The following is a 20,662-nucleotide window of genomic DNA, read 5'->3' on the forward strand; positions in this document are numbered from 1 at the left end:
AATGAACTGCATTGCATGGATTTAGAATTCATATGAAACCTAGGTCACCAAAATCAGTAATCAGAAACCTGCAAGAGCTCCTTTGCCAATGGACCAAATGAAAATTTCATGGTCTGGCCAAACTTTGAGAATGCTACCCTTCATAAGAATAAAGGATCCAAAGCACTCCAACAAACATAATAAAATATATATATATATTTTTCTCCTTGCACCAGGTTGAACATTAGGGTTAAGCCAATTAGTCCACCAAACCCTCCACCTCTGCCATTTGGATAGTTTCATATCCTTAAATGAACTTCTCAACTTCCACCAAGCATACCAACGTACTACAGAGAATTCCATGAGTATATAAATACATACAAATGAATGCAAGACCGCAAGACCATAACGACAGACCTGACCAGAACTCATATGAGCTTTGCTTTTTGCTATTTTCATTATGGACATGGTTACAATGTGCCGTGGTTTACTGATGTGAGTTAAGCACAACTGACAATTTGAGCTGCAAAGGAAACTTCACATCACTTTTTGACAAGCTGCTGTTTGCTCTCCTTAAACGATCACTGGACCATTCCTTCCGACACAACCTGTTTGTACTCCGCCAGCAGCCTTGGAATATCATCCATACGCAACTGAATATCATTAGAAGGAAATCAAAACAAGAAACTACAACAAAGTCTGTGGAATGAATATGTAATGCATTTACAGCATTCAATATTTCGAAAGAACATAAAAAATTATGAAGAATATAAAGAATATGTCTGAAAAGAGTAAAATCAGCGTTCGAGGAAAGATTGAGGAAGTGCCCCCACGATTGGCTTTAGTATAAACTTTTTCTAGGATAGTGGGTGAAGAAAATGCAAGAATTGCATCCTTTTGGGGTTCAGATAATGTTCCTCACAAAACCTAGCAAAGGCCAATTATATACGGAATTACTTGTTCATTTATAACACGGTACAGTTAACTATAGCATTCTTTTCCTTCATGTATTATGTTTATTAGTCCACCACTCTGATTGTAACCAAAGAGTATATAGAACGAAACCCAGATTAGTGTGGATCAGGATTATACATATCGTAATGCATGTAATGACATGCACATTAAATTACTCAGTTCTGAAGAACAGTTGTTTGAAATAATTTTCCTATCGTTCAAATGAACCAAATTTGCAATGTGACGTTATAGTATCACAGTAAAAAGGAAGATCACACTAAACATGTTGAAGAGATGAAACATAACCAAGGTATATCTTTTTGATCAGAGGTTGAATCGATCGTCAGAAGAAGAATTAGGCCAAAAATTAGGATACATTCTGGGAAAATAAAACTTCCATCAAAGAGAAGCAAATAAAAGGCTTTTATATTAGTTTCTCTACAAGAAAAAAGTTAAATTAACTGGGAAAAAAAAAAATTCAATTGAGAAGATTCTCATGGCTTACTTGGAGAGAGAGAGATTTTGGTTTCATGTGAATATCAGTAATATAACAAGAAAGCAGCTTGAAACAAAAATTAACACGCTCTACAGGGCCCTACATCATACCTGCGAAGCCTTTTTCACATGATAGAAATGATGGGCATCTTTTTCAGGAAATCCGGATTCTATGGATTGTAAATTAGATCCAACCTTCTCTCTGTCACAATCATGGCATATAGTCAAGGAAACAATTAATTAACCATGTCATTGAGTGAAAATCGAATAGAAACGGGTGCAAATTTCATAGTTCACAAAGGCTATCAAAGAATTTTGTAAAAAATGATGAGAGGATTATCATAACGAATGGAATTGCTAAACTTTACCTTACCATTTTTGTCTTTTCATATTCTTTTCTTTCCAAAGTCAGTTTCAAATTCATTGCATGTAGTTTATGGTTGATGGACTAAGAGAATCAAATTGTAGTTGCAGACATTAATACAAGAGATAACTCTTGAGACTCAGTGCTGGTTAAGTAAGCTTGACTAGAACTAATTGACTAGATTCCCACAATCCAAATCACAGAAATATGAGATACAATATTACAATGGTTCTTCCACTGTTCATGGGAAAAAGAAAAGAATTATCATTAGGAAACCTGCTTTTTGTGATACTAATGGATACCCCGACAATTTTAGCTCCGAAATCCAGCCTTCCACTCAGTAAAGTTGGATAAATGTTCAACCGGTAATAGAGTTAGTGCACTAAGCCCTCTATAGCAGTTAAATGTAAAACACATGGCAATCGCCACCATAACCAAAATACAGCAGAAATGCAGTGATCCAAGTTCTTTAAATAATATTTAAAATTAGGGCTAGGATTTGTTGCAAAATGGCTTGCAGACAATAAGAAACTGACAGATGAGCATTTCTAAAATAGGAATGGTGTTTTTGTCAAGGTCATTATTAATGTTCTGAATACAAAGGGTAAAACAGTTCTGTAATCGCAAGGAAATAAGAAACTTTTTGAACACTTCAACCTAAGTTTTAACTTTTAACTTCTCAATTAAACATCCATTGCCACCATCACCGCATATTTTAGACTTGTAAGTAGGGCCATCAATGAGTTAGTCAAGATCCACATCCAATTCAAATTAGATGATATAGATCAAGATCCATCACTTCAAAGCTGAATTTGATTCATCTGAATTGAGAAATATAACTATAGTTGGCTCAAACCAGGATCTGTATAGATTCCATCCGTTTAAGATCCGAGTCCAATTAAAATTCTTTAGTATAACAGACTTTATACATGTTTTTAACATTGGTAATCGATGATTTACTAGGGATATTCAAGAGGATATCTCATGATGTATGACATTTGATAAAGAAACTAGAGTAGTGGTTTGCTCCAAGTTAGTACAAAAAGATACTCTAGAATCAAAAGGTTTTAAGCAATCATGCCTAAGCCGCTGTTTCTAAAAAACACCGAAATTGATTTTGAGATATTTATAACTGAATTTAAAGTGCACAATTTGCAAATCTGGAAACAATTAATTTTGAGTGCTGAACCTATTAAAATTGTCTGCTTTGTTGAAAGTACGAAAGTAGTTTTTGCAAACTTTTGTGGATTTATGTGATCAAGATAAAGAAACAATGCATAACCACTCTTACATATAATGACGGGTGATCAGGCGGTGGTAGTCACGAAGTAAAGGGGCAAGTTCCTTGAGTGGTATTGACCGTGGTTCAGATTTCCTCCAATGCTCACGAAGAACCTGAGCTGCCTTTATTCACCATCAAGGACACTTTTAGTTTGATGTACCAAATGTAAAATGGCCATTGCTTAGTGCTGGTCAACTGTTGAGTGTTGGTAAGGGAGACAGGATACTTGCTTATTTGCACAAAATGGCTGCCTGTATTCTCCCAAATGAGAGCCGTGATTTTACCGTTGGACTAAGCAATGGTTCCCTTGATATACAGCACATGTATAAGTTATAACATAAACATATGAAACTTACCTGACTATCTGAAATATGTCCAATGCTGGAAACTCCTCCTCTAACCAGCTGTGATGCTAGTTCCAGAAATTCTTGGTCTTCAGACTCGTCTATGATTTGAAGGTCAGGACTAGAAAGTGAAACAGAAATCTTTAATCTTTTTTGTAGTTCTGCAAATGCAGATTCTTCTGTTTGGTTTTCCTGTCAACAGTATGGAGAACCCTTGAGAATGTGTGATAAGATGGAATGTGCCAAAATCATGACACCGTTAAGGGAAAGCTAAGGTCCTTTTTAGGATACTTCTACATTCTAGTTCTGATTTAAATTTTGTTCAATTATGTAAGAGTGATTATTTTGAACAAGTTTTATGATGCCAACAGGACTTCAAAACAAAAGCCTTAAAGAATTTTGTTCCAAGTTTAGGACTCAACTACAAATGGAGTCCTATTGATTCGGAGGTAAATTAATTTATCAGCTCTATGGATGTTTAAAATTATGTAACCTGATAATCAATGGAAACACAAAATGAACTAGTCCTACCTAAAAGGTGTTCAAAGACCATATTTATCAAAAGGTCAGAGATCATTGTTCGAATTCCATTTTCATAAATAAGATCTCCTATTGGCAAACCCCATACAATCTCAAACCCAACCACAACACCTCCCCCTCCCCTCCCCTCCCCCCCCACCCACCCCCCAACCCAAAAACACACACACGCGCAATAGAAGAAGAACATATTAAAAGGCATGGAGGATGTTATCAGATGGTTTTGCAACCAGAGGCATGGAGGATGTTATTAGTAGGGCTGCAATTCACAGATCGGGTTCATGTTCGGGTTGGGTTTAATCAAAACCCAGACAATTCAGGTTGGGCTCGGGCTCAACCCGAACCCAACCCAAAACCCAAAATTAAAATTTTTTTTTTTTTTCTCTTTTCTCTCTCCTCTCTCTCTCTTCTTTCTCTTTTCTCTCTCCTCCCCGAAATTTTTTTTCTCTCTCCTCTCTCTTCTTTCTCTTTCTCTTTCTCTTTCTCTTTCTCTTTCTTCTTTCTCTTTTTCTCTCTGCCCGAATTTTTTTTTTTTTTTTTTTCTCTTTTCTCATCTTTCTCTTTCTCTCTCTCTCTTTGCCGCCGTCCCTCAGCCGATCCACCGCCGCCGCCGCCGTTACTTCCAAAAATTAAAACAAAACCCATACATACAAGTTAGCAATTGCAGAGAGAGAGGGGGGCAAGCTTGAGAGTTGAGAGACAGCGGCTGAAGCTTGCGAACGGCGAACCCGAACTGGAACAGCCGGCGATGGAAACTGAAACATATGGGTTTTGATTTTTTGAACAATCTGAAATGATCTGAAATATATGGGTTTTGAACTTTTGATTCTTGCACACAGATCTGAAATATATGGGTTATGAACTTTTGATTCTTGTAGATTTTGTAGTTTGAAGTTGCAGAGAGAGAGAGAGAGAGAGTGAGAGAGAGTTGAGAATGAGACTGGACGATTGGGGAGGCTGAAATGATTTGCCCTAATTTTTTTTTGTTTTTTAATAATATATAGATATATCTGTATATATATCTATATATATATAGATATATAATATATATATTTTCGAAAAATATATATATAAATAAATTTTAAAAACTCAACCCGTCAACCCGACCCGACCGGCCCGAAAATATTCGGGCTGGGTTTTGACTATAACCCATGTAAGGTACAATTCGGGTTCGCCCAACCCAACCCGATTCGGGTTGAGGTTGGGTTGGGACTGGGCTGGGTTGGGTCAGCCCAACTTGCAGCCCTAGTTATTAGATGGTTTTGCACCCATTACCTTGACTGCAGATTGGAGGCCATTATTTGCCACTGTAACATCCTTATTTACAGAAGCACTTTCTGGTGGAGATGCCGGCAAGCGCTTTGCGATAGGATCCTCTATGTATCAACCAAAATGTGACAAGCAATTAGAAAAGGCCAAAGGTTGAAGATCACAAGTTACAGAGGGAATCTGAAGGAAACAGAAAAAGAAAATTACATACATCATCTTGGAAACATATAATAATCAGCTGAGAATTTCTAGCACTGACTATTTTTGCAGCTAATTCAACATCCCTTTTAGTTGATTGTTTCCCCACAATAAAAATTCATAACATGTCACAACAATGCCCAGGTGTGACCCCCAAATCCGAGAAAAAAGAAAAAGAAAAAAGTGCAGCATTACATAATGAAGAACACGCGAAACATACTAGTTGAAAGCAAATTTAGTACCTTCTGGAACCAACCACCATAGATCACCAAATGTTGATTTGCCATCAAAGCCTCCAAACATTAGATAACGTGAACCAATACAAGTCATAGAATGATATGCACGAGCAGGAGGGGGTTCATTGCTGGTAGGTAGGCGCTTCCATTGAACGTACACTAAAAATGCAATACGGCAACATAAAAGAACTTTAACAAACATTGATAAAAACAACACTTAAACAAGGTTTAAGAAAAAAGATAAAAGTTTTGTAATAAATATATATATTTGTGTCAAAGAATGGTAATAACAGCTTAAAAAATGTGGAGGATAACTGAAGAACAACATTGAATGGACTGCAACGTTATTTGAGTGCTAATTGGAGAAGCTGGACCATATTTCTGATACAAAAACTGACCAGAACATTTATTTTTGGTTCTTCATATCTAATCTATGTAAACAGTTGACAACAATTGTTTAGTTTAAACTTTAAAGTTGGCAGGCAGACTTCTCAAGAACAATACGCTCCCATTTTTCTTTGTTTTATAATTGGTGAAAGATTACTGAAAACCAATACCATTGGATGACGATTGTGGTGTTAAGGTTGTCCTGTTTGTGCAAGCCATCCTGTAATTTTTGTGTCGTGTTGCTTACTATAAATCGTCAAGCAGCAGTAACATGGAAAATTAATTCCAGTCTAGATAACGTGGAAGTCATGGTACAATCAATTTTCCATTTGGCAAACCCAATGATTGTGGTGTTAAGGTTGTCCTGTTTGTGCAAGCCATCCTGTAATTTTTGTGTCGTGTTGCTTACTATAAATCGTCAAGCAGCAGTAACATGGAAAATTAATTATAGTCTAGATAACATGGAAGTCATGGTACAATCAATTTTCCATTTGGTAAACCCAATGTATTAGTGCAGGAAATTAAGTGGCTCCAATAATCTAATGTAGTTAAGCTATTATAACGATGCAACTTAAAACAGTTGGATCACCTATTCTCCCAAACAGAAAAGCATATTTCAGGTTTTGTGGTTCGACATATTATTAGCGGTTACCAGATAAAAATTGCACAAGTGCATCAATAAAGCACACTCTCACCGATGTACTACACAGGGATGAAGCAACACTCAACTATCATGCTATTTACAAGTCTGTGGGAGGTCACATATTCCTATGAGGCCACTGAATGGAAGAGTTGAGGTTATTAAATATTACTTGCACCTGTTAAACATATATGCATCTTCTAATTTTCCAACTCAGTGCTTATCCAGTTTTCAGATTTCCTAAAAGTTTGAGTTGGTTATATATTGAATAAAGTATGGATAGCTTCTTCCTCACCCTGTTTTAATATGGTGTTCTGTGTCCAGAGTTAAATAATTGAAATTCTATGGGGCAACAGCTTGTTGATCAATTAGAAAGTCATAAAGTGACTGGAAATGATAATGATGCCAGGGCTGACGCTAACTGGGTTTTGGTATAGCACACCCTAAGGCACAACCGAAACCAATCATACTAGAACCAATTGCCCACAGATCATGTAGTTACAGATAGGAGGTAACTTGTCATTACAAGATGAACATTTACACAGAGTACACTAGTTATCAAAAAAATGTTGTTCACCCTTTTCTCTGCACCAACTAATTTTTTTAAAGTTTATCAACTATCCATTATACATTTATATAAGTGGATGTCGCCATTTGCAACCATGATAGTCAATTAGCAAAGAGAATGACATTGATCATTAATCTTCATGTGCTACAAATTTTATAAATGTAATGTGGTGGCTATTATTAGTTAAAGACATCTGACAGAAGTGGACAAACTTTGTTAACTAGCACAAATGTTCCATTTTGCTTTTGGCCTCAAACAGTGCTAACAGCGTACTATAACTATCAATGAAACATTAAATTGTTCTTTAGACTTCAAAAAACCATATGAAACTCATCAATCATCCTCTTTCACCAAGTCCTCCAAGTTTAAGGGTGCCTAGTTTTAACAATACACGATGTCTAGATTGTATAATATTGGACTCTGAGGCTCTAAAGAATGGCAACATTAGGTTCTAAATCTCGCCTAAAAGATGCAAGGAACATTCCTTGTTTATGAATGTCTAATCTCAAGATCATGGTTCTTCCTTTCAAGTTACCATTTATATTAAATAGGAATGTTTTATGCATGTCTGAAAAAATGGACCCCCCATTCTTCATTATCATCTCCTTTATTGATACGGTTCCTTTATGCTGGAATCATATAATTCTTTCTTCAATCCCACTCAACATTTAGATAGTGACGCATCATGCACCACACAAAAGGGGCTGAAGGTGCATTTACAGCATCTGTAACCTCTAATGTCATACAACCACGTCAGGTCTCTTAAAAAAGATTGAAGCTTCGAGTCCTCTTTCAGGAACCCCTTCGATTAGCAGTTTGAACCAACCCCTTCGATTAGCAGTTTGAACCCAAATGAAGGGGTTTGTCCTTGCTCCATGAATTCCATTATTTGAAGTTTTCCACTTATAGTTCCTTTGCACTTACATCACACCATTTTTTTGAACACTTATTGAAAAATTCCTCCAACTACCAAATTAGAGAAAAGACGTGGGAGAAGATGAAGGCTACAAAAAAGGCACTGCACTAGGAAATTTTCTTAGTCCTTGGAAAGGGAAGAATCTAGTGTTGTATCCACTCACAAGGGTTCATCTAGTACTGTGGTAATGATTACCTACAGATATCAACTCCAGCTGTTAATATTATCTCTATCAACGTGATTCTCAAGTAGGATGAATAGTGGCAACCGCATTAAATGAAGATGGAGATTGCATTTCTTTAAGGGAACCTATAGCCAGAAGTCAATAAGGAATATTCACCAAAGTTCAACTTCTTGATGAACCAAAGAAGTAACCAAAAGCAAGATATAAAAGATCCAACAGGGCCATGAGAATGGTAGGGAAGGAAAAAGGAAAATTAAGATCATCATAGCTTGATTGAGAAACGAACTAAAAATAGGGAGAATGCCACTCATTGTATATGCAATATGCATGCATAACAATCTGCAACAAATTCAACGGCTAAAAGCTCTTGTCATAGAATTTCAGATCAAATTTGATGACCATCAACATAGTTCATAGTAATTCAAGTAGCAATGTCCAGAGAGCAAAGTTTCAACTCACCAGAAAATTATGTCTGGACTAACCTATAAAAGAAAGTGAAGAACTATTATATGGGAGTTGAGCTAGATAATAGTCATATATAACAATATCACGGATATAAGAACAAATGTAATGATTGCTTGGAATAGTGGTTGGCTATGATAAATCGGTTGAAAAATCCGTACACACAATATCACCTCAACCTGACATTGCATTCGTTATAAATATGATCATTCAATGTATGTGCACGCCAAGACTTACAAATACTAATTCCTAAGGCAATGCTAATTTTACCTAGGTACCTTATAGGTGCTCAGTAAAGGCTATTCAATTCTAATATCATGGTATATCGGCGTGAAAACATGGATTAATGCTAATCGAGTTGGTAAAGTGTTTTAATAGGTGTCCATGCTTGACCATTACAGTTAGGGATGGCAAAATCCCCATACCCGGCGGGTCCCCGACCCACCCCGCCTTGTTTATGGCGGGTTTGGGGACCCATTTATGTAAATGGGGAGGGGATGGGGATTGTATTTGAAACCCCAGCGAAAGATGGGGCGGGGGCGGGGGCGGGGGTGGGGGCGGGGGGAGGGTAACCCCACCCCGCCCCATTTATAGTGCATTTTTACAAAATTGCCCTTACATGTTATAAAATATTACTAAATTACATAACTATATATATAATATATTCACTTCTGAAAGTGAAACCCAAGATCTATTCCCTTGCAGCATAGAGAAAAAACATAGTCGTTGTGCATCAAACATCTTATCATGTTTTAAATTGTTATAATTGTGCTGAAACTTTATTCAATTATTAGGTTGAAAAATATTATGGTTGCGCTGATTTTGTTGAAGGTGAATTGGAATTTAAAAAATGTAATGCGGGGTGGGGCGGGGATGGGGGTAAAAAATTTGACCGGGGATGGGGATGGGGAATGAGATCCCTGCCCCACCCCGCCCCATTGCCATCCCTAATTACAGTCTAAAAATCATTAATTATTTTAGATTCATTCCACAAGGTAATGGAAATTCACTCATTATGGCTTCGAGATTTATTGATGGAAAGGAAGCATGGTTGACAATCCCTTGACTGTAACACATCCACTAAAAGTTTTGCACCAGTTCAATGGGGCATGACACGGGAGAAAGAACATTTCACTAAAGAGAGAAATTTGTTTTGGGTGTGATTTGCATGCTATATGTCATTAAAAATCAACAACTAACGTATGTTGTAAACAATTATATAGCAAGAGTTGAATTACAATATTATAGATAACCAGTCCATGTTAAATAATTGTGCATTTTTATCCGAGAAATAGACAAATAGTTGGGCATCAACTTGAGGATTTTTCTCGTCACTTGATTTGAGTTATAGCAAAGGCGCATTCATCTCACTTGCATACAGATATAAAATATGTTATCCCACTTTGGATTAGTGCATTTTATATACCGAAATAAATTTCAAGAATGACTAATCATTCATACCCAGGTGCATTGCTCAACTGACCACAGAAATATTTTATTAAAAAGGCAATGCAATAAAGTTGTTATAGTGACACTTGCCGTGATGATATCCAATATTCAAGCTAAATAAATGGGGGAGTAGATTCTACTTACGAAAGAGGAAAAAGAAAAGGTCAACCACAACCCCAAAATCTTAGTTCCGTGTTGTTTCTGAAATTCATGTTGCAGTTTGACAGTTCGGCTGCACCTATGAACAGATAAAATATGGCACTATTATTCTGTGCCAACTACATATATAGATTACAACATTTTCGGACTGACTTCAGATGATATCACTGCAGAGACACTAATTGGACAAAAGTCAAATTTCTTATTATTGTCCTTCAGGCCATATCATTCACAAGATTATTTCATCTTGGACAGCTTGACTCAACAAAACCTTCAACTATAGGGTGTGCTACGCATACTCTTTTGCCATAGTACCTTTTCAAAATAAAGGATGTTCAATGTCACATGAGCATGAATGTGGAATGAGTTGTGAAAATTGGAAGTTCGTATATAGGAATAGTCAAAGAATCTATAACATATCAACAGATGGTTAACTAACATAAAAACCAGCAAGCATCCACTGGGTATCCGACAAGAAAAGCACTCACCCCTGTCTAAAACGACACAATCATTGTGATAAATGTCATAACGACTCAACCAACCACCAGTCCCATGCCCTCCAAACAACAACAACTGCAAACAAAATTATTTTAAGAAAAGGAACGAAAGTCATGTACCAAGTACTAGAAACAAGAAATTCTAACAGAAATAACTTGAAATAATTAAAAAGTATTATTGTGATAATACACACAAAGTTTCATATGGTATATAGGTACACAGGTTTTACCATAAGTCGGTAGACACGAGTCAAAATGTATATCAAGCTCATAGCATAAGCAGTTATAGAGTTATAAGGAACAACACACAAAAGCTTAAATAAGGAATTATATCATTCTTTTTCCCCTTAACTATGCAATATTCGGGTGCAGATTTCAGTCATTCTCTGAGTTAATATACAGTAGTTGCCCAAGTGATACTTGTAGTTGATTCAATCATTGCTACTTCTCCAAGAAACAACGTAACTTGAAAGGAGTCTCCCTCTGTGACTGATTGATCTAAGTTATTTTGTTTTGTAAGTTAATATGACCATTTATCTGTTTCCAAGTATGCAGTAGTTTCCAGGGGGTCTATAGCTCTTTCAAAGGTGTTAAAGCAAGAATGAAAATGATCCCAACTTAAATTGTACTTACTCCCTTCTTTTAACATATAACATCTTAGTCTATGATTTGCAGCTGTATAATTAATCAAGAAATTGATGTTGATGTTGGATACAGAGATGAGGCACACACTGCGGCAGCTCAAAGAAAGTGAATGCCACATCCCAGTGGACAAGAAATACATATGCAACTAACATGCATGTTGATGTGCTTCATCATTGAAATAGGGCTTATATGGTTGTGTTGGTGTTATGTATACAGTGGTAAATTAGTGCAATTCAAGGTGTTCACACTTGAGTCCAAAGCTTGGAGTGCCAACTCAACCATCAAAAAACATCATCTAGTTTTTTAAAACTTTTTGTGTTACCTAATAAAAGTAAAATGAGGCATCAAAGAGAAAAGAAAGTTCTCAGAGGATGTAGAATTACATAGTGCCCTCCAGATGTAATGGTATGGCCACAACGAGGTGAAGGAGCTTGACCCGGAAGCTTCAGTTGGGTCCATCCAGGAGTTTCATTCTCTTCCTTCCACAACAAACACACAACATAACTCAACTCAGCCAATTCAATAAGGCGTCAAAATGAATATATTGATGCAAGAAGTAGAAATAAAGACAACTCATGCAGCACTGGACAAGCAGAAAAAAATAGACACGGACACACAAATATAGTCATGTAGAGAACTTTTGTTAGAAAATATGAAAAGGGAAATACCAATGATAACAAGATACAGAAGAATTTGTTCGGAACTGCTTCAATAGGATGAAAACAAATAACTGTAAATGACACATACATGCTTAATGGAAACACCAGTACTCCCATGCACTGCTTGCTCCTAGTTGCTTAGGTGCATATAGGGTCCGATTTGTTGCCTTCTACTCAAACTCAAGTAAGGTCATATCAAAATTCCATAGAAATCCTAAGTATAATCGTAGTCTCAAAGTTCTTCTTCTTACCAAAGTGACGATAATGGTGGAGCCATGTATACACCCAAATGTTAGACTACCTTTTGTTATTTTAAATTAGAGGCCAAATTTTACAAATTCTGAAGGTGCACAACTCCTCCTATCCCCCCACCGACACATAAACATACAAAACATTTATACTTCAAGTATGGAGTATGGTCCCTTCAAGCATAAATTGAATTTTCAGTCACACCCCTTATTTTGAAGATACTCAAACTGCCCCTTGGCTAGCCTTAACCAAAGATTAGAGGAGACTGCCCACTTGTAACACAATCATTCATGAGATGGATTGAAGTGATATGTAACGAACGCTGAGGCCCTTAAATTCAAATAAATAATTTATTTTTTTTTATAAGTAGAGATTGTATAAAAAGCATTCAAAAGGGTGAAAGCAACCCCCAAAAGCTACACAGGGTCAAATAGGACCTCTAAACCCTCAAAGACTCCAAAAAATCTACAAGCTCCTCCAAGGATTTACAATTTCTCCCAAGAACCCTACAAAAAAGAGTATTAATAATAGAAAACTTCAACGTACCAATAGGGGATTCTCCTTTTCTTCGAAGGATCTCCTATTTCTTTCAAGCCATAAGCACCACCGTACACAAAAAGGTGTAACCCTCCAGAAATCACGAACTTTGTTTTGCTCATTTTAGATTTAAAAAAGAAAAGAAGAAAATACAAGAAATGCTAGTGGCCATAAGTGACACACCATCCAACATCTAATGTCAACATGAGTGGGTGTTGCTTGATAACCCAAGTCAACCCTTAATTCTAAAGGGATTAAGAGCTTGTGTTTGATAATGCAATTTGAATATCACTTAACAAAGTAAGATCCACTTAAAATGGGGTTAAATTTTAAGTGTCTGTGACTGCACTTATCACTGAATGCTGAACACTTAAAATTCAAATATATATATATATATGTATGTGTGTATATATATATATATGTATGTGTGTATATATATATATCTCAATTTTTAATTACCACTTAATAACTTTAGCCATTTGGTCTTTAAATTTTCAGAACTTAATTTTAAATTTTATCAAACAGCACTTAGTTTGTGCGTCTCGAAAAAGGATGACATCATCATGTTATATTTCCTTAAAAAAGATTTTTTTCTTATATTTCCTTACAAGAACAGCCATATAATAGATTTTGAGAAGAAATCGAAATATGCAACATGGTGTAAAGTAAATCTATGAGATACAAGAATGGAACTAATTTCAATAACTTGAGGAAATAACAGAAAATATCTCAATTGTAAATTACAGAAGCAAAGATGGATTAAAAATTATAATACCTTCATCAACAAGACCCTTCAAAGCCCACAAATCACCCATAATTGGTCCTCCACCTCCTACACAAGTTGGCAAAACCACTTAATAATTAAGACCACATAAGTGGATGCAAGCACACATTTAATGCATGCCAAGAGGGAAATCCAGTAATAGACGTTGGCTATATCCTTCTAGTGCTGGCATCAAAGCATGATAAACTAATTTCCACGATTGGAGCAGTTTTCTAAGTATCACTCTCCAAGACATTGTTAAAACTGTGATCCAGAGAAATTTGAACTCTGCTCTTAACATTCAATCAATATAGTTGCTCTTAACGGGAGAATATGCTTATGTCCAATAAAATGACCTATTCCAAAAGTCAGAAAAGATTAACATATAGAAACCTGTTGTACGCAAATCACACACTAACTTCAAAAATCTTAAATTTTTGCAGAAGAACAGCCATTCTTCTATAAAATTTGATCACACTTTCTCTAATTTGAAATAACCAGGTGTCACGTGATGACAAATGAAGTAACCCTCGAAATCAAAAATTACTAGTCAGTAGTTTATTATGCAGCAACTGATAAATAATTCGCAGATTCTGCAATTGACTTGCAAATTGAACTTACACATAAAAGAGTACCAAGAAAATTTACTCATTACTTTCAAATTTCAATGTAGCTTTCACACTACAAAAGAAAAAGGCATCACACAGTACTGGTTCTGTTAAAAGAAGATGCTGAGAGGGTACAGCGAGTAAAACTTTGCCATTTAAATTATTTGCATAAAGTGACTACCCTCCTAGTTGAACTCGTGTTCTAACGCTTGGTAGTCCAAAAGCTTTTACCACTGCACAAGCAATGGTCCATAGCTTTCATATTATAATACATACAAAATCATGAATATCTCCTTTGTCAGTAAATTCATATCACAACCATGACATCACAAACTACATTATGTGGCAAGCCATGCTGTGTGCCTGCAGAGGTTGCAATGATCATATTAGACATTTCCACATAATAAAATCATCGCTCAATTTGCATCTTAGGTCTTCCCTTCCCACCTAAATTCCCTATGTTCAAAACCTATATCAGTGGTCCGGTCAATGATATTACCCCCGACATCATAGCCTCTACCTAGGAATTAGATTTGAAGAAAATGGTTTAATTCTAAGTTCTAACTAGAGTGGATGATGAAAATGAACTCTCCATTGCTGAAGTTAGCACTCATCTTTGTAGAAGACATCCCCATCCTCACCAATTTCAAAGCCACAAACCTGAAAGAAGTACCAAATCCTCAATTGCATTCTTGCTTGAATGTCGATCCAAGAGCACTCCTGGCGAAGAAGGGGTAAATGGGTGCGAACTACCGTGTCACACAATGGTGCCAATAAGTAGGAGAGAATTACTACTTTTTTTTTTTTTTTTTTTTTTTTTTTTTTACTTTTGAAAAAATCATATAATAATCATATATCATATTATTATTATTATTTATATTTCTAGTAACATTTTATATGATTTGTGAGATTTATGATGACTTCCTTTTTGGGGAACTGGTATGAATGACATGGTATTTTCTCTTGTCATAACTGTTAAGTGAGGATCATCCAGTGGTCCTAATTTTAGATTAGGACAATCGGGTGACATGATATTGTTAGGTCATTGAAGTTTAATCCACAAATTATTGGGGCTGCCGCAACAATAACTTAACGCTAAGGTTGTCATAACTTCAGCAGGCTCTCAACGCCTGTATAAGTTTTAGTGATCAACTTACAATCTTTCACCATACATGTCCTTTATCACGTCAATGTATCTTCCTTTGTGACTCTTTTTTTTCTAAAAATGCTCCATATTAGATTTTCTGAGTACCCTAGTATAGGCTTTCTATAAATCAATAAAAACCATATGATCCAAACACTTGAATCAAGAAAAGAACAATAGACGCTTGCATATTTATATGGATACTCAGACATAAGAGGCACAAACACTCGAGAAACAAAAAGAGTTTAATCTATATAAATATGCAAGAAACAAAGAGAGAGAGAGGGAAAAAAAAATGGACTGTAATTTTACTACGATAAAAGCAATTCCTGGATTCTTTAGGCAAATGCTTTGAACGTACAATCATCTTAAGAAATCAAATTATTGAAAATGCAATGAAATGCATATGCAACAAGCATAACCAAATAATCATTTAATATTACTTCAGAGTCTGTTATAACACTCAAAAGTCAAACCAGTTCATATCACATATCAGAGATGGAGGACCATTATGAGAAGTATTTATTTATGAAACCACACACTGTACAAGGTCATCAAATGCTATTTCACCTCTACCGCCATAGACAAGCAACCTTTTCTCAACCATAGTAGCTGAATGACCACATCTTGGAGGTGGCAACGATCCAGAAACAGATAGCTCAATCCACTCAAGTGATACTGTTTGGAGAATTAATAGCATAAAAAACAGATTTAACATGTTAAACATAATATCATTGAACACAAAAAGAAAGAATTTATGGCACCAATGAGCAAAGAGTTTACTTGTGTCCAAGATATAGACATCTGACAACCATTTTTTACCATCCCAGCCACCATACCTGCATTAGATTGAAGCTTGCTTAAGAGCAGGAGGTGGACAAAAACCAATACTAACAAATTCATTAAGGATGTAAGTATCGGTACCCACATAATAATTTTCTGATTTCCGATAGCTGAAGCAGCAGCAAAATCCCGTGGTGAAGGCAAGTCACCAAAACTGGTAAGCTCTGACCATTGCCATATATCTGGAAAAATATACTCTATTAATCCTCCATGAAACAAACATTAAGCCGATCATATCCAGATTCAATGCATTTCTTTATGATTACAGTAGATCTACTTAGAGAATCATAGTAACAGACTCTTACCAGTATCTAGGACCCAAAAGTCACCCAACCTGAAGATACAGCTTCATCAGCAAAAACATTTGCGCAATATATATACCAACTAATGTAACAAAGATTTGCAAGAGAAACACAGATATGTGCTGAAAAAGCACAAACCTCTTACTACCAGAACGGCCTCCAAAAATGAACATGTGGCAGTCAATTGAAATAGCTATGTGAAATGCTCGTGGGCTAGGACCCACCTGCCCATCAGACCCATTGCCAGTGCACTCTGGTTGAAACCATAATTTGTTATCTGAACGTTCACAAACTCGTTTTAGAAGTCATGCAACTTCAAAATCAACAGCAATTTGATCACACTAATCAACATATTTATAAAATTCGTTGAGACGTGTGGGTATTCATGTGTGTGTGTGTGTGTGTGTGTGTGTGTGTGTGTGTATAAGTATGGAGAATAATATGTTATGAATTTCAGGATACTCAAAGATAAGAAAAATAAAAAATAATAACCTGTCCTCGAGAAGAAAAACATGAAACACAATTCATAGAGAGAGAGAGGGAGAGAACTAACTAATACATAAGAAAACCAAAGAATAATGGAAGAAGTCAAATGCACAAACATATCGCCAACATGCATACATGTAATGTCCAATTGAAAGAAACAACATAAAATTTTTGCTTTTATTTGACTGACAACACATGCACCATTTTTCCTCCTTCCAAATGGAAGGTTGAGGGTTTGAGTGCCCTTTGGGGGCAATAAGTGTCTTTGTGTGAGAGAGCTATGTTACATGGACTCGAGTACATGTGTTTGGTGTAGGTATTTATTCACGCGTCAAACGTGTTAAATTCTCAGACAAAAAGGTACACGGACACTGCCGTCACACTGCTAAATTTTCAAATTATTTTATATTTTTATTTTATTTTCTAGAGTAAAATAATGTCTATATAATATTTGTTCAGTATAGGTATTTGATTTATTTTGAGGTAATAATAAACTGCAAATCATTGCCTATTCTATAAACCAGGTGGTTTGTGGTCATTCGATGACATTAGCAAGGACCCTTGTAACTAAACAAGAATCAAAACCTAGGAAGCACGGACACTTCTATAAAAGGCTGTATCCATGTCGCACACTAACAAAGTAGTTGAACAATAGTATCATATATGATACAACAATCATTACAAAATTCACCTAATTTCATCTTTATAAATAATTTCATCTTTATAAATTCTGCCAAGTAACTCTTAGTATAGAAATTAAAAATGAATTAAAGTTCTATTATAGATTCACTCAATGTGTATATAAATAAAATATATGTTTAATATAGCAGAGTCCATGCCTTATCCATGTCCTACCTTTTTAGGATTTGACGTGTCAATTTATATGTATTGTATCGTGTCCGTGTCCATGTCCGTGTCTATGCTACTTAGATCAGGGCTATTTGCACACTAATCTCTTCATCACCTATACAATTGCCAAAATTTTACTTACTTAGCTGATTGCTCAGTCCTACTACTTTTTTAGGTCTAATGAAGGCATTAGGTGATCCAGCCAGGAGAGCCTAAGCCAACATGTGGGCAGCAGCCTAAGATACACCTCAAATTTACTGGCCATGCTAAAAGCTATTTAAAAAGTTCTGATTTTCTTTCTGAAAACACTACCACTGATATAATTTAAAACCAATCTGACCAATCTGCATCATAGTTTTTAGATATTAAGTATCTAACCTAATCTGCATTGAATCATGCTCATCAGCCCATGTGACACCAAGGGAAAAGGGAAAAAGAATAAGACCGGGGTAGAGGACGCATGTACCACCTCAAATGTTTACCTAGTCAAAGATCTACTTCTAAATCACAAATAGATCAGGGTTGAAGTTACTCAACCAAAACGTCCACACTCTCCTACATGCAAACTTAATAGTATGTGGGACTCCTCTCTCCCTTTGAATTGTTTAGAACTTTACCCCTGTTTCTTCACTAATGGTGACTTTCTGAGTAAGCTTTTCCAGGTAAAATGAGCTCCAAAATCTGTGTTAACAAGCACAAAAGCAGTACTTGTGAAGAAAATGTAAGCATAAGCAGAAAAGGTAAAAAAATTAAGTTCTATATTTTATGTTATCTGATTGGACCTATAAAAACAAAAACATCAATCCAATCAACATAACGCAACTACTCAATTTGGTTGAATATATTAATCTTTTTCTTTCTTTTCCCTTTTCTTTTTACAAAAAGCATCTTCAAACTTAAGATTCAAGAACTCGTTCAATTCTTTACTCTTCCTAGTTTTTTCAGCAACCAAATGGGTGGTTAATATATTTTTCTCAATCCTTCTTTATTGTGCATTTTTTTTAAGAAAATGCACAAATATTCATCATCCAAAAGCTCTTTAGTCAAATATGAGCACTCAAAACCAAAGTGGAATACAAATGCATTCAGAGACTCCACAAATAAGTGTGCATGTGATAAAAGCTCAGCAAATAATACATGGTCAATAATCAAATTTCAAAATACAAATTTAGAAACAATAGAGAAATACAAATAAATTACCAATAAATCAGTAGTACAGAACATTCAGAAATAACACAGAATATAAACTTTAGATCAATAAGATCAGAAAATGAGATTTTCAAATTCAACATCAATCTGATGACGTTTCCACTGAGAAAAATTCAAGAATAGAATAGACCAGAATGTACCGATATCGTATACAGTGATGTCGCTGAGAAATTTCTTGTCGACCAGACCTCCGAACACTACGATCTTCGATTTGCCGATGTTGACAGCACTGTGGCCACTGAAAATCAAAAGAACAATTTACGATGATTTAGATTAAAGAACAAAAAGGAAAGAAAGAAACTGAAAATTCGGATTTAGAGCGAGAGAGAATTGCCTTCGAGGTTGAGGAACAGTTCCATTGAAATCAGAGGAAGAAGCTCGAACCCAATAATGCATCTCTTTCTGCTTAATCTCTCTTTAGTTTTGCTTCTCTGTTCTGAACGAAAGGTTGAAGAAGTGACAGAGACCAATAGAGTAAAACATTCTGTGAAATGCTTATTAATATGGTCCGGCAGATCAACCCGACCCGTCTACACCACTCTTCCATTTTCTTAAATTATCATTTTGTTTTATTATTATTATTAGGGTAAAGTCCATTAAACCCCCTGAACTATTGGGGTATGTGCAAGGAACCCCTGAACTATTGGAGTATATACAAAAAACCCACCTGAACTATATATTTTTTTGCAGTTTACCCCATTCACGCGAATTGATTGACTAAAAGGGATGATGAAGCCGAGGAATTTGTTGCTGGGCTCGGTGGGTCTCCTGTCATAGCTTGATCATAGCCGTTGCACCACTAGCCAAATCCGTCGGCCATATATATCGCACTTCTTTGCACCGTTGCGTCAGCCCATCTCCGTCACCGCCTTACCCTCCATTCAGCTCACCTTGCTCGTCGGTCCATTCCATCGTCCATTCCAATCTCGCCGGCCCATTCCGCCATCTCCATAGTCGAGCACATCATCGTCCATGTTTCGAGCACATAGCCGTCCACAGTTCACCGCCGAGCCCCCTTGAGCTCGTCGTCGCCTCCACAGTTCACGGCCGAGCCCCCTTGAGCTCGTCGTCGCCTCCACAGTTCACGGCCGAGTCAACCGAGCTCTCATCACAACCGAGTCCTCCACGCACAAGTTGCCATCATCCGAGACCAAGCCATCCCGTCGACCTCGGATTTCTTTGGTCTCTTCTCTCTCTCTCTAGCTCTCAGTTTTGGGTTGTGTTGGGTGAAAGACATCTTTTGGCGGAAAAAAAAAGTAAGAAGTGTATAAGTTAAAACGACGTAGTGTACGTGTTATAAGGGTAAACTGGTCTTTCAAAATTTTCGGTACCGGAAGTTGATGTCATGGGGGTAAATTGCAACAAAATCATAGTTTAGGGGGATAAATTGCAATAAAATCATAATTCAGGGGGGTAACTTGCAATAAAATCATAGTTCAGGGAAGTTT

General features: G+C 36.2%; 1 protein-coding gene across 3 annotated transcripts; it reads right to left on the bottom strand.

The window, feature by feature from the left end:
* Positions 1-173: 173 nt before the first annotated feature.
* On the bottom strand, positions 174-19,699 carry LOC132311858 (protein GLUTELIN PRECURSOR ACCUMULATION 3). 3 transcript variants are annotated; one of them, XM_059809995.1, is made up of 16 exons: positions 19,549-19,699; positions 19,355-19,452; positions 16,809-16,947; positions 16,674-16,702; positions 16,454-16,550; positions 16,309-16,364; positions 16,096-16,203; positions 13,786-13,842; positions 11,949-12,040; positions 10,912-10,996; positions 5,665-5,817; positions 5,231-5,331; positions 3,431-3,610; positions 3,084-3,196; positions 1,540-1,630; positions 174-632 (listed from the first exon to the last, which is right to left on the bottom strand). In XM_059809995.1, the coding sequence occupies exons 1-16, from the start codon at positions 19,608-19,610 to the stop codon at positions 561-563; spliced, it is 1,533 nt and encodes a 510-aa protein (XP_059665978.1). In that variant the 5' UTR covers positions 19,611-19,699; the 3' UTR covers positions 174-560. The 3 variants fall into 3 exon arrangements, with proteins under 3 accessions (XP_059665978.1, XP_059665980.1, XP_059665979.1); XM_059809997.1 differs by lacking the exon at positions 19,549-19,699 and adding an exon at positions 18,623-18,686 and having other exon boundaries at positions 19,355-19,396; XM_059809996.1 differs by lacking the exons at positions 174-632; positions 1,540-1,630 and having other exon boundaries at positions 3,196-3,325.
* Between the last annotated feature and the right edge of the window lie 963 nt (positions 19,700-20,662).

This window comes from Cornus florida, unplaced genomic scaffold (assembly GCF_030987335.1).
Source record: "Cornus florida cultivar Cherokee Brave unplaced genomic scaffold, ASM3098733v1 CherokeeBrave_3.0.0_Hap2_Chr06, whole genome shotgun sequence".
Classification (NCBI taxonomy): Eukaryota; Viridiplantae; Streptophyta; class Magnoliopsida; order Cornales; family Cornaceae; genus Cornus; species Cornus florida.

Excerpts from the sequence above, each read along its gene's own strand:
- LOC132311858 (XM_059809995.1), bottom strand. The coding sequence starts at position 19,610 with ATGCATTATTGGGTTCGAGCTTCTTCCTCTGATTTCAATGGAACTGTT. Across the intron at positions 16,204-16,308 it reads TGTCTATATCTTGGACACAA|TATCACTTGAGTGGATTGAG; the intron begins GTAAACTCTTTG and ends TTCTCCAAACAG. Across the intron at positions 3,611-5,230 it reads GCCTCCAATCTGCAGTCAAG|GAAAACCAAACAGAAGAATC; the intron begins GTAATGGGTGCA and ends TACTGTTGACAG.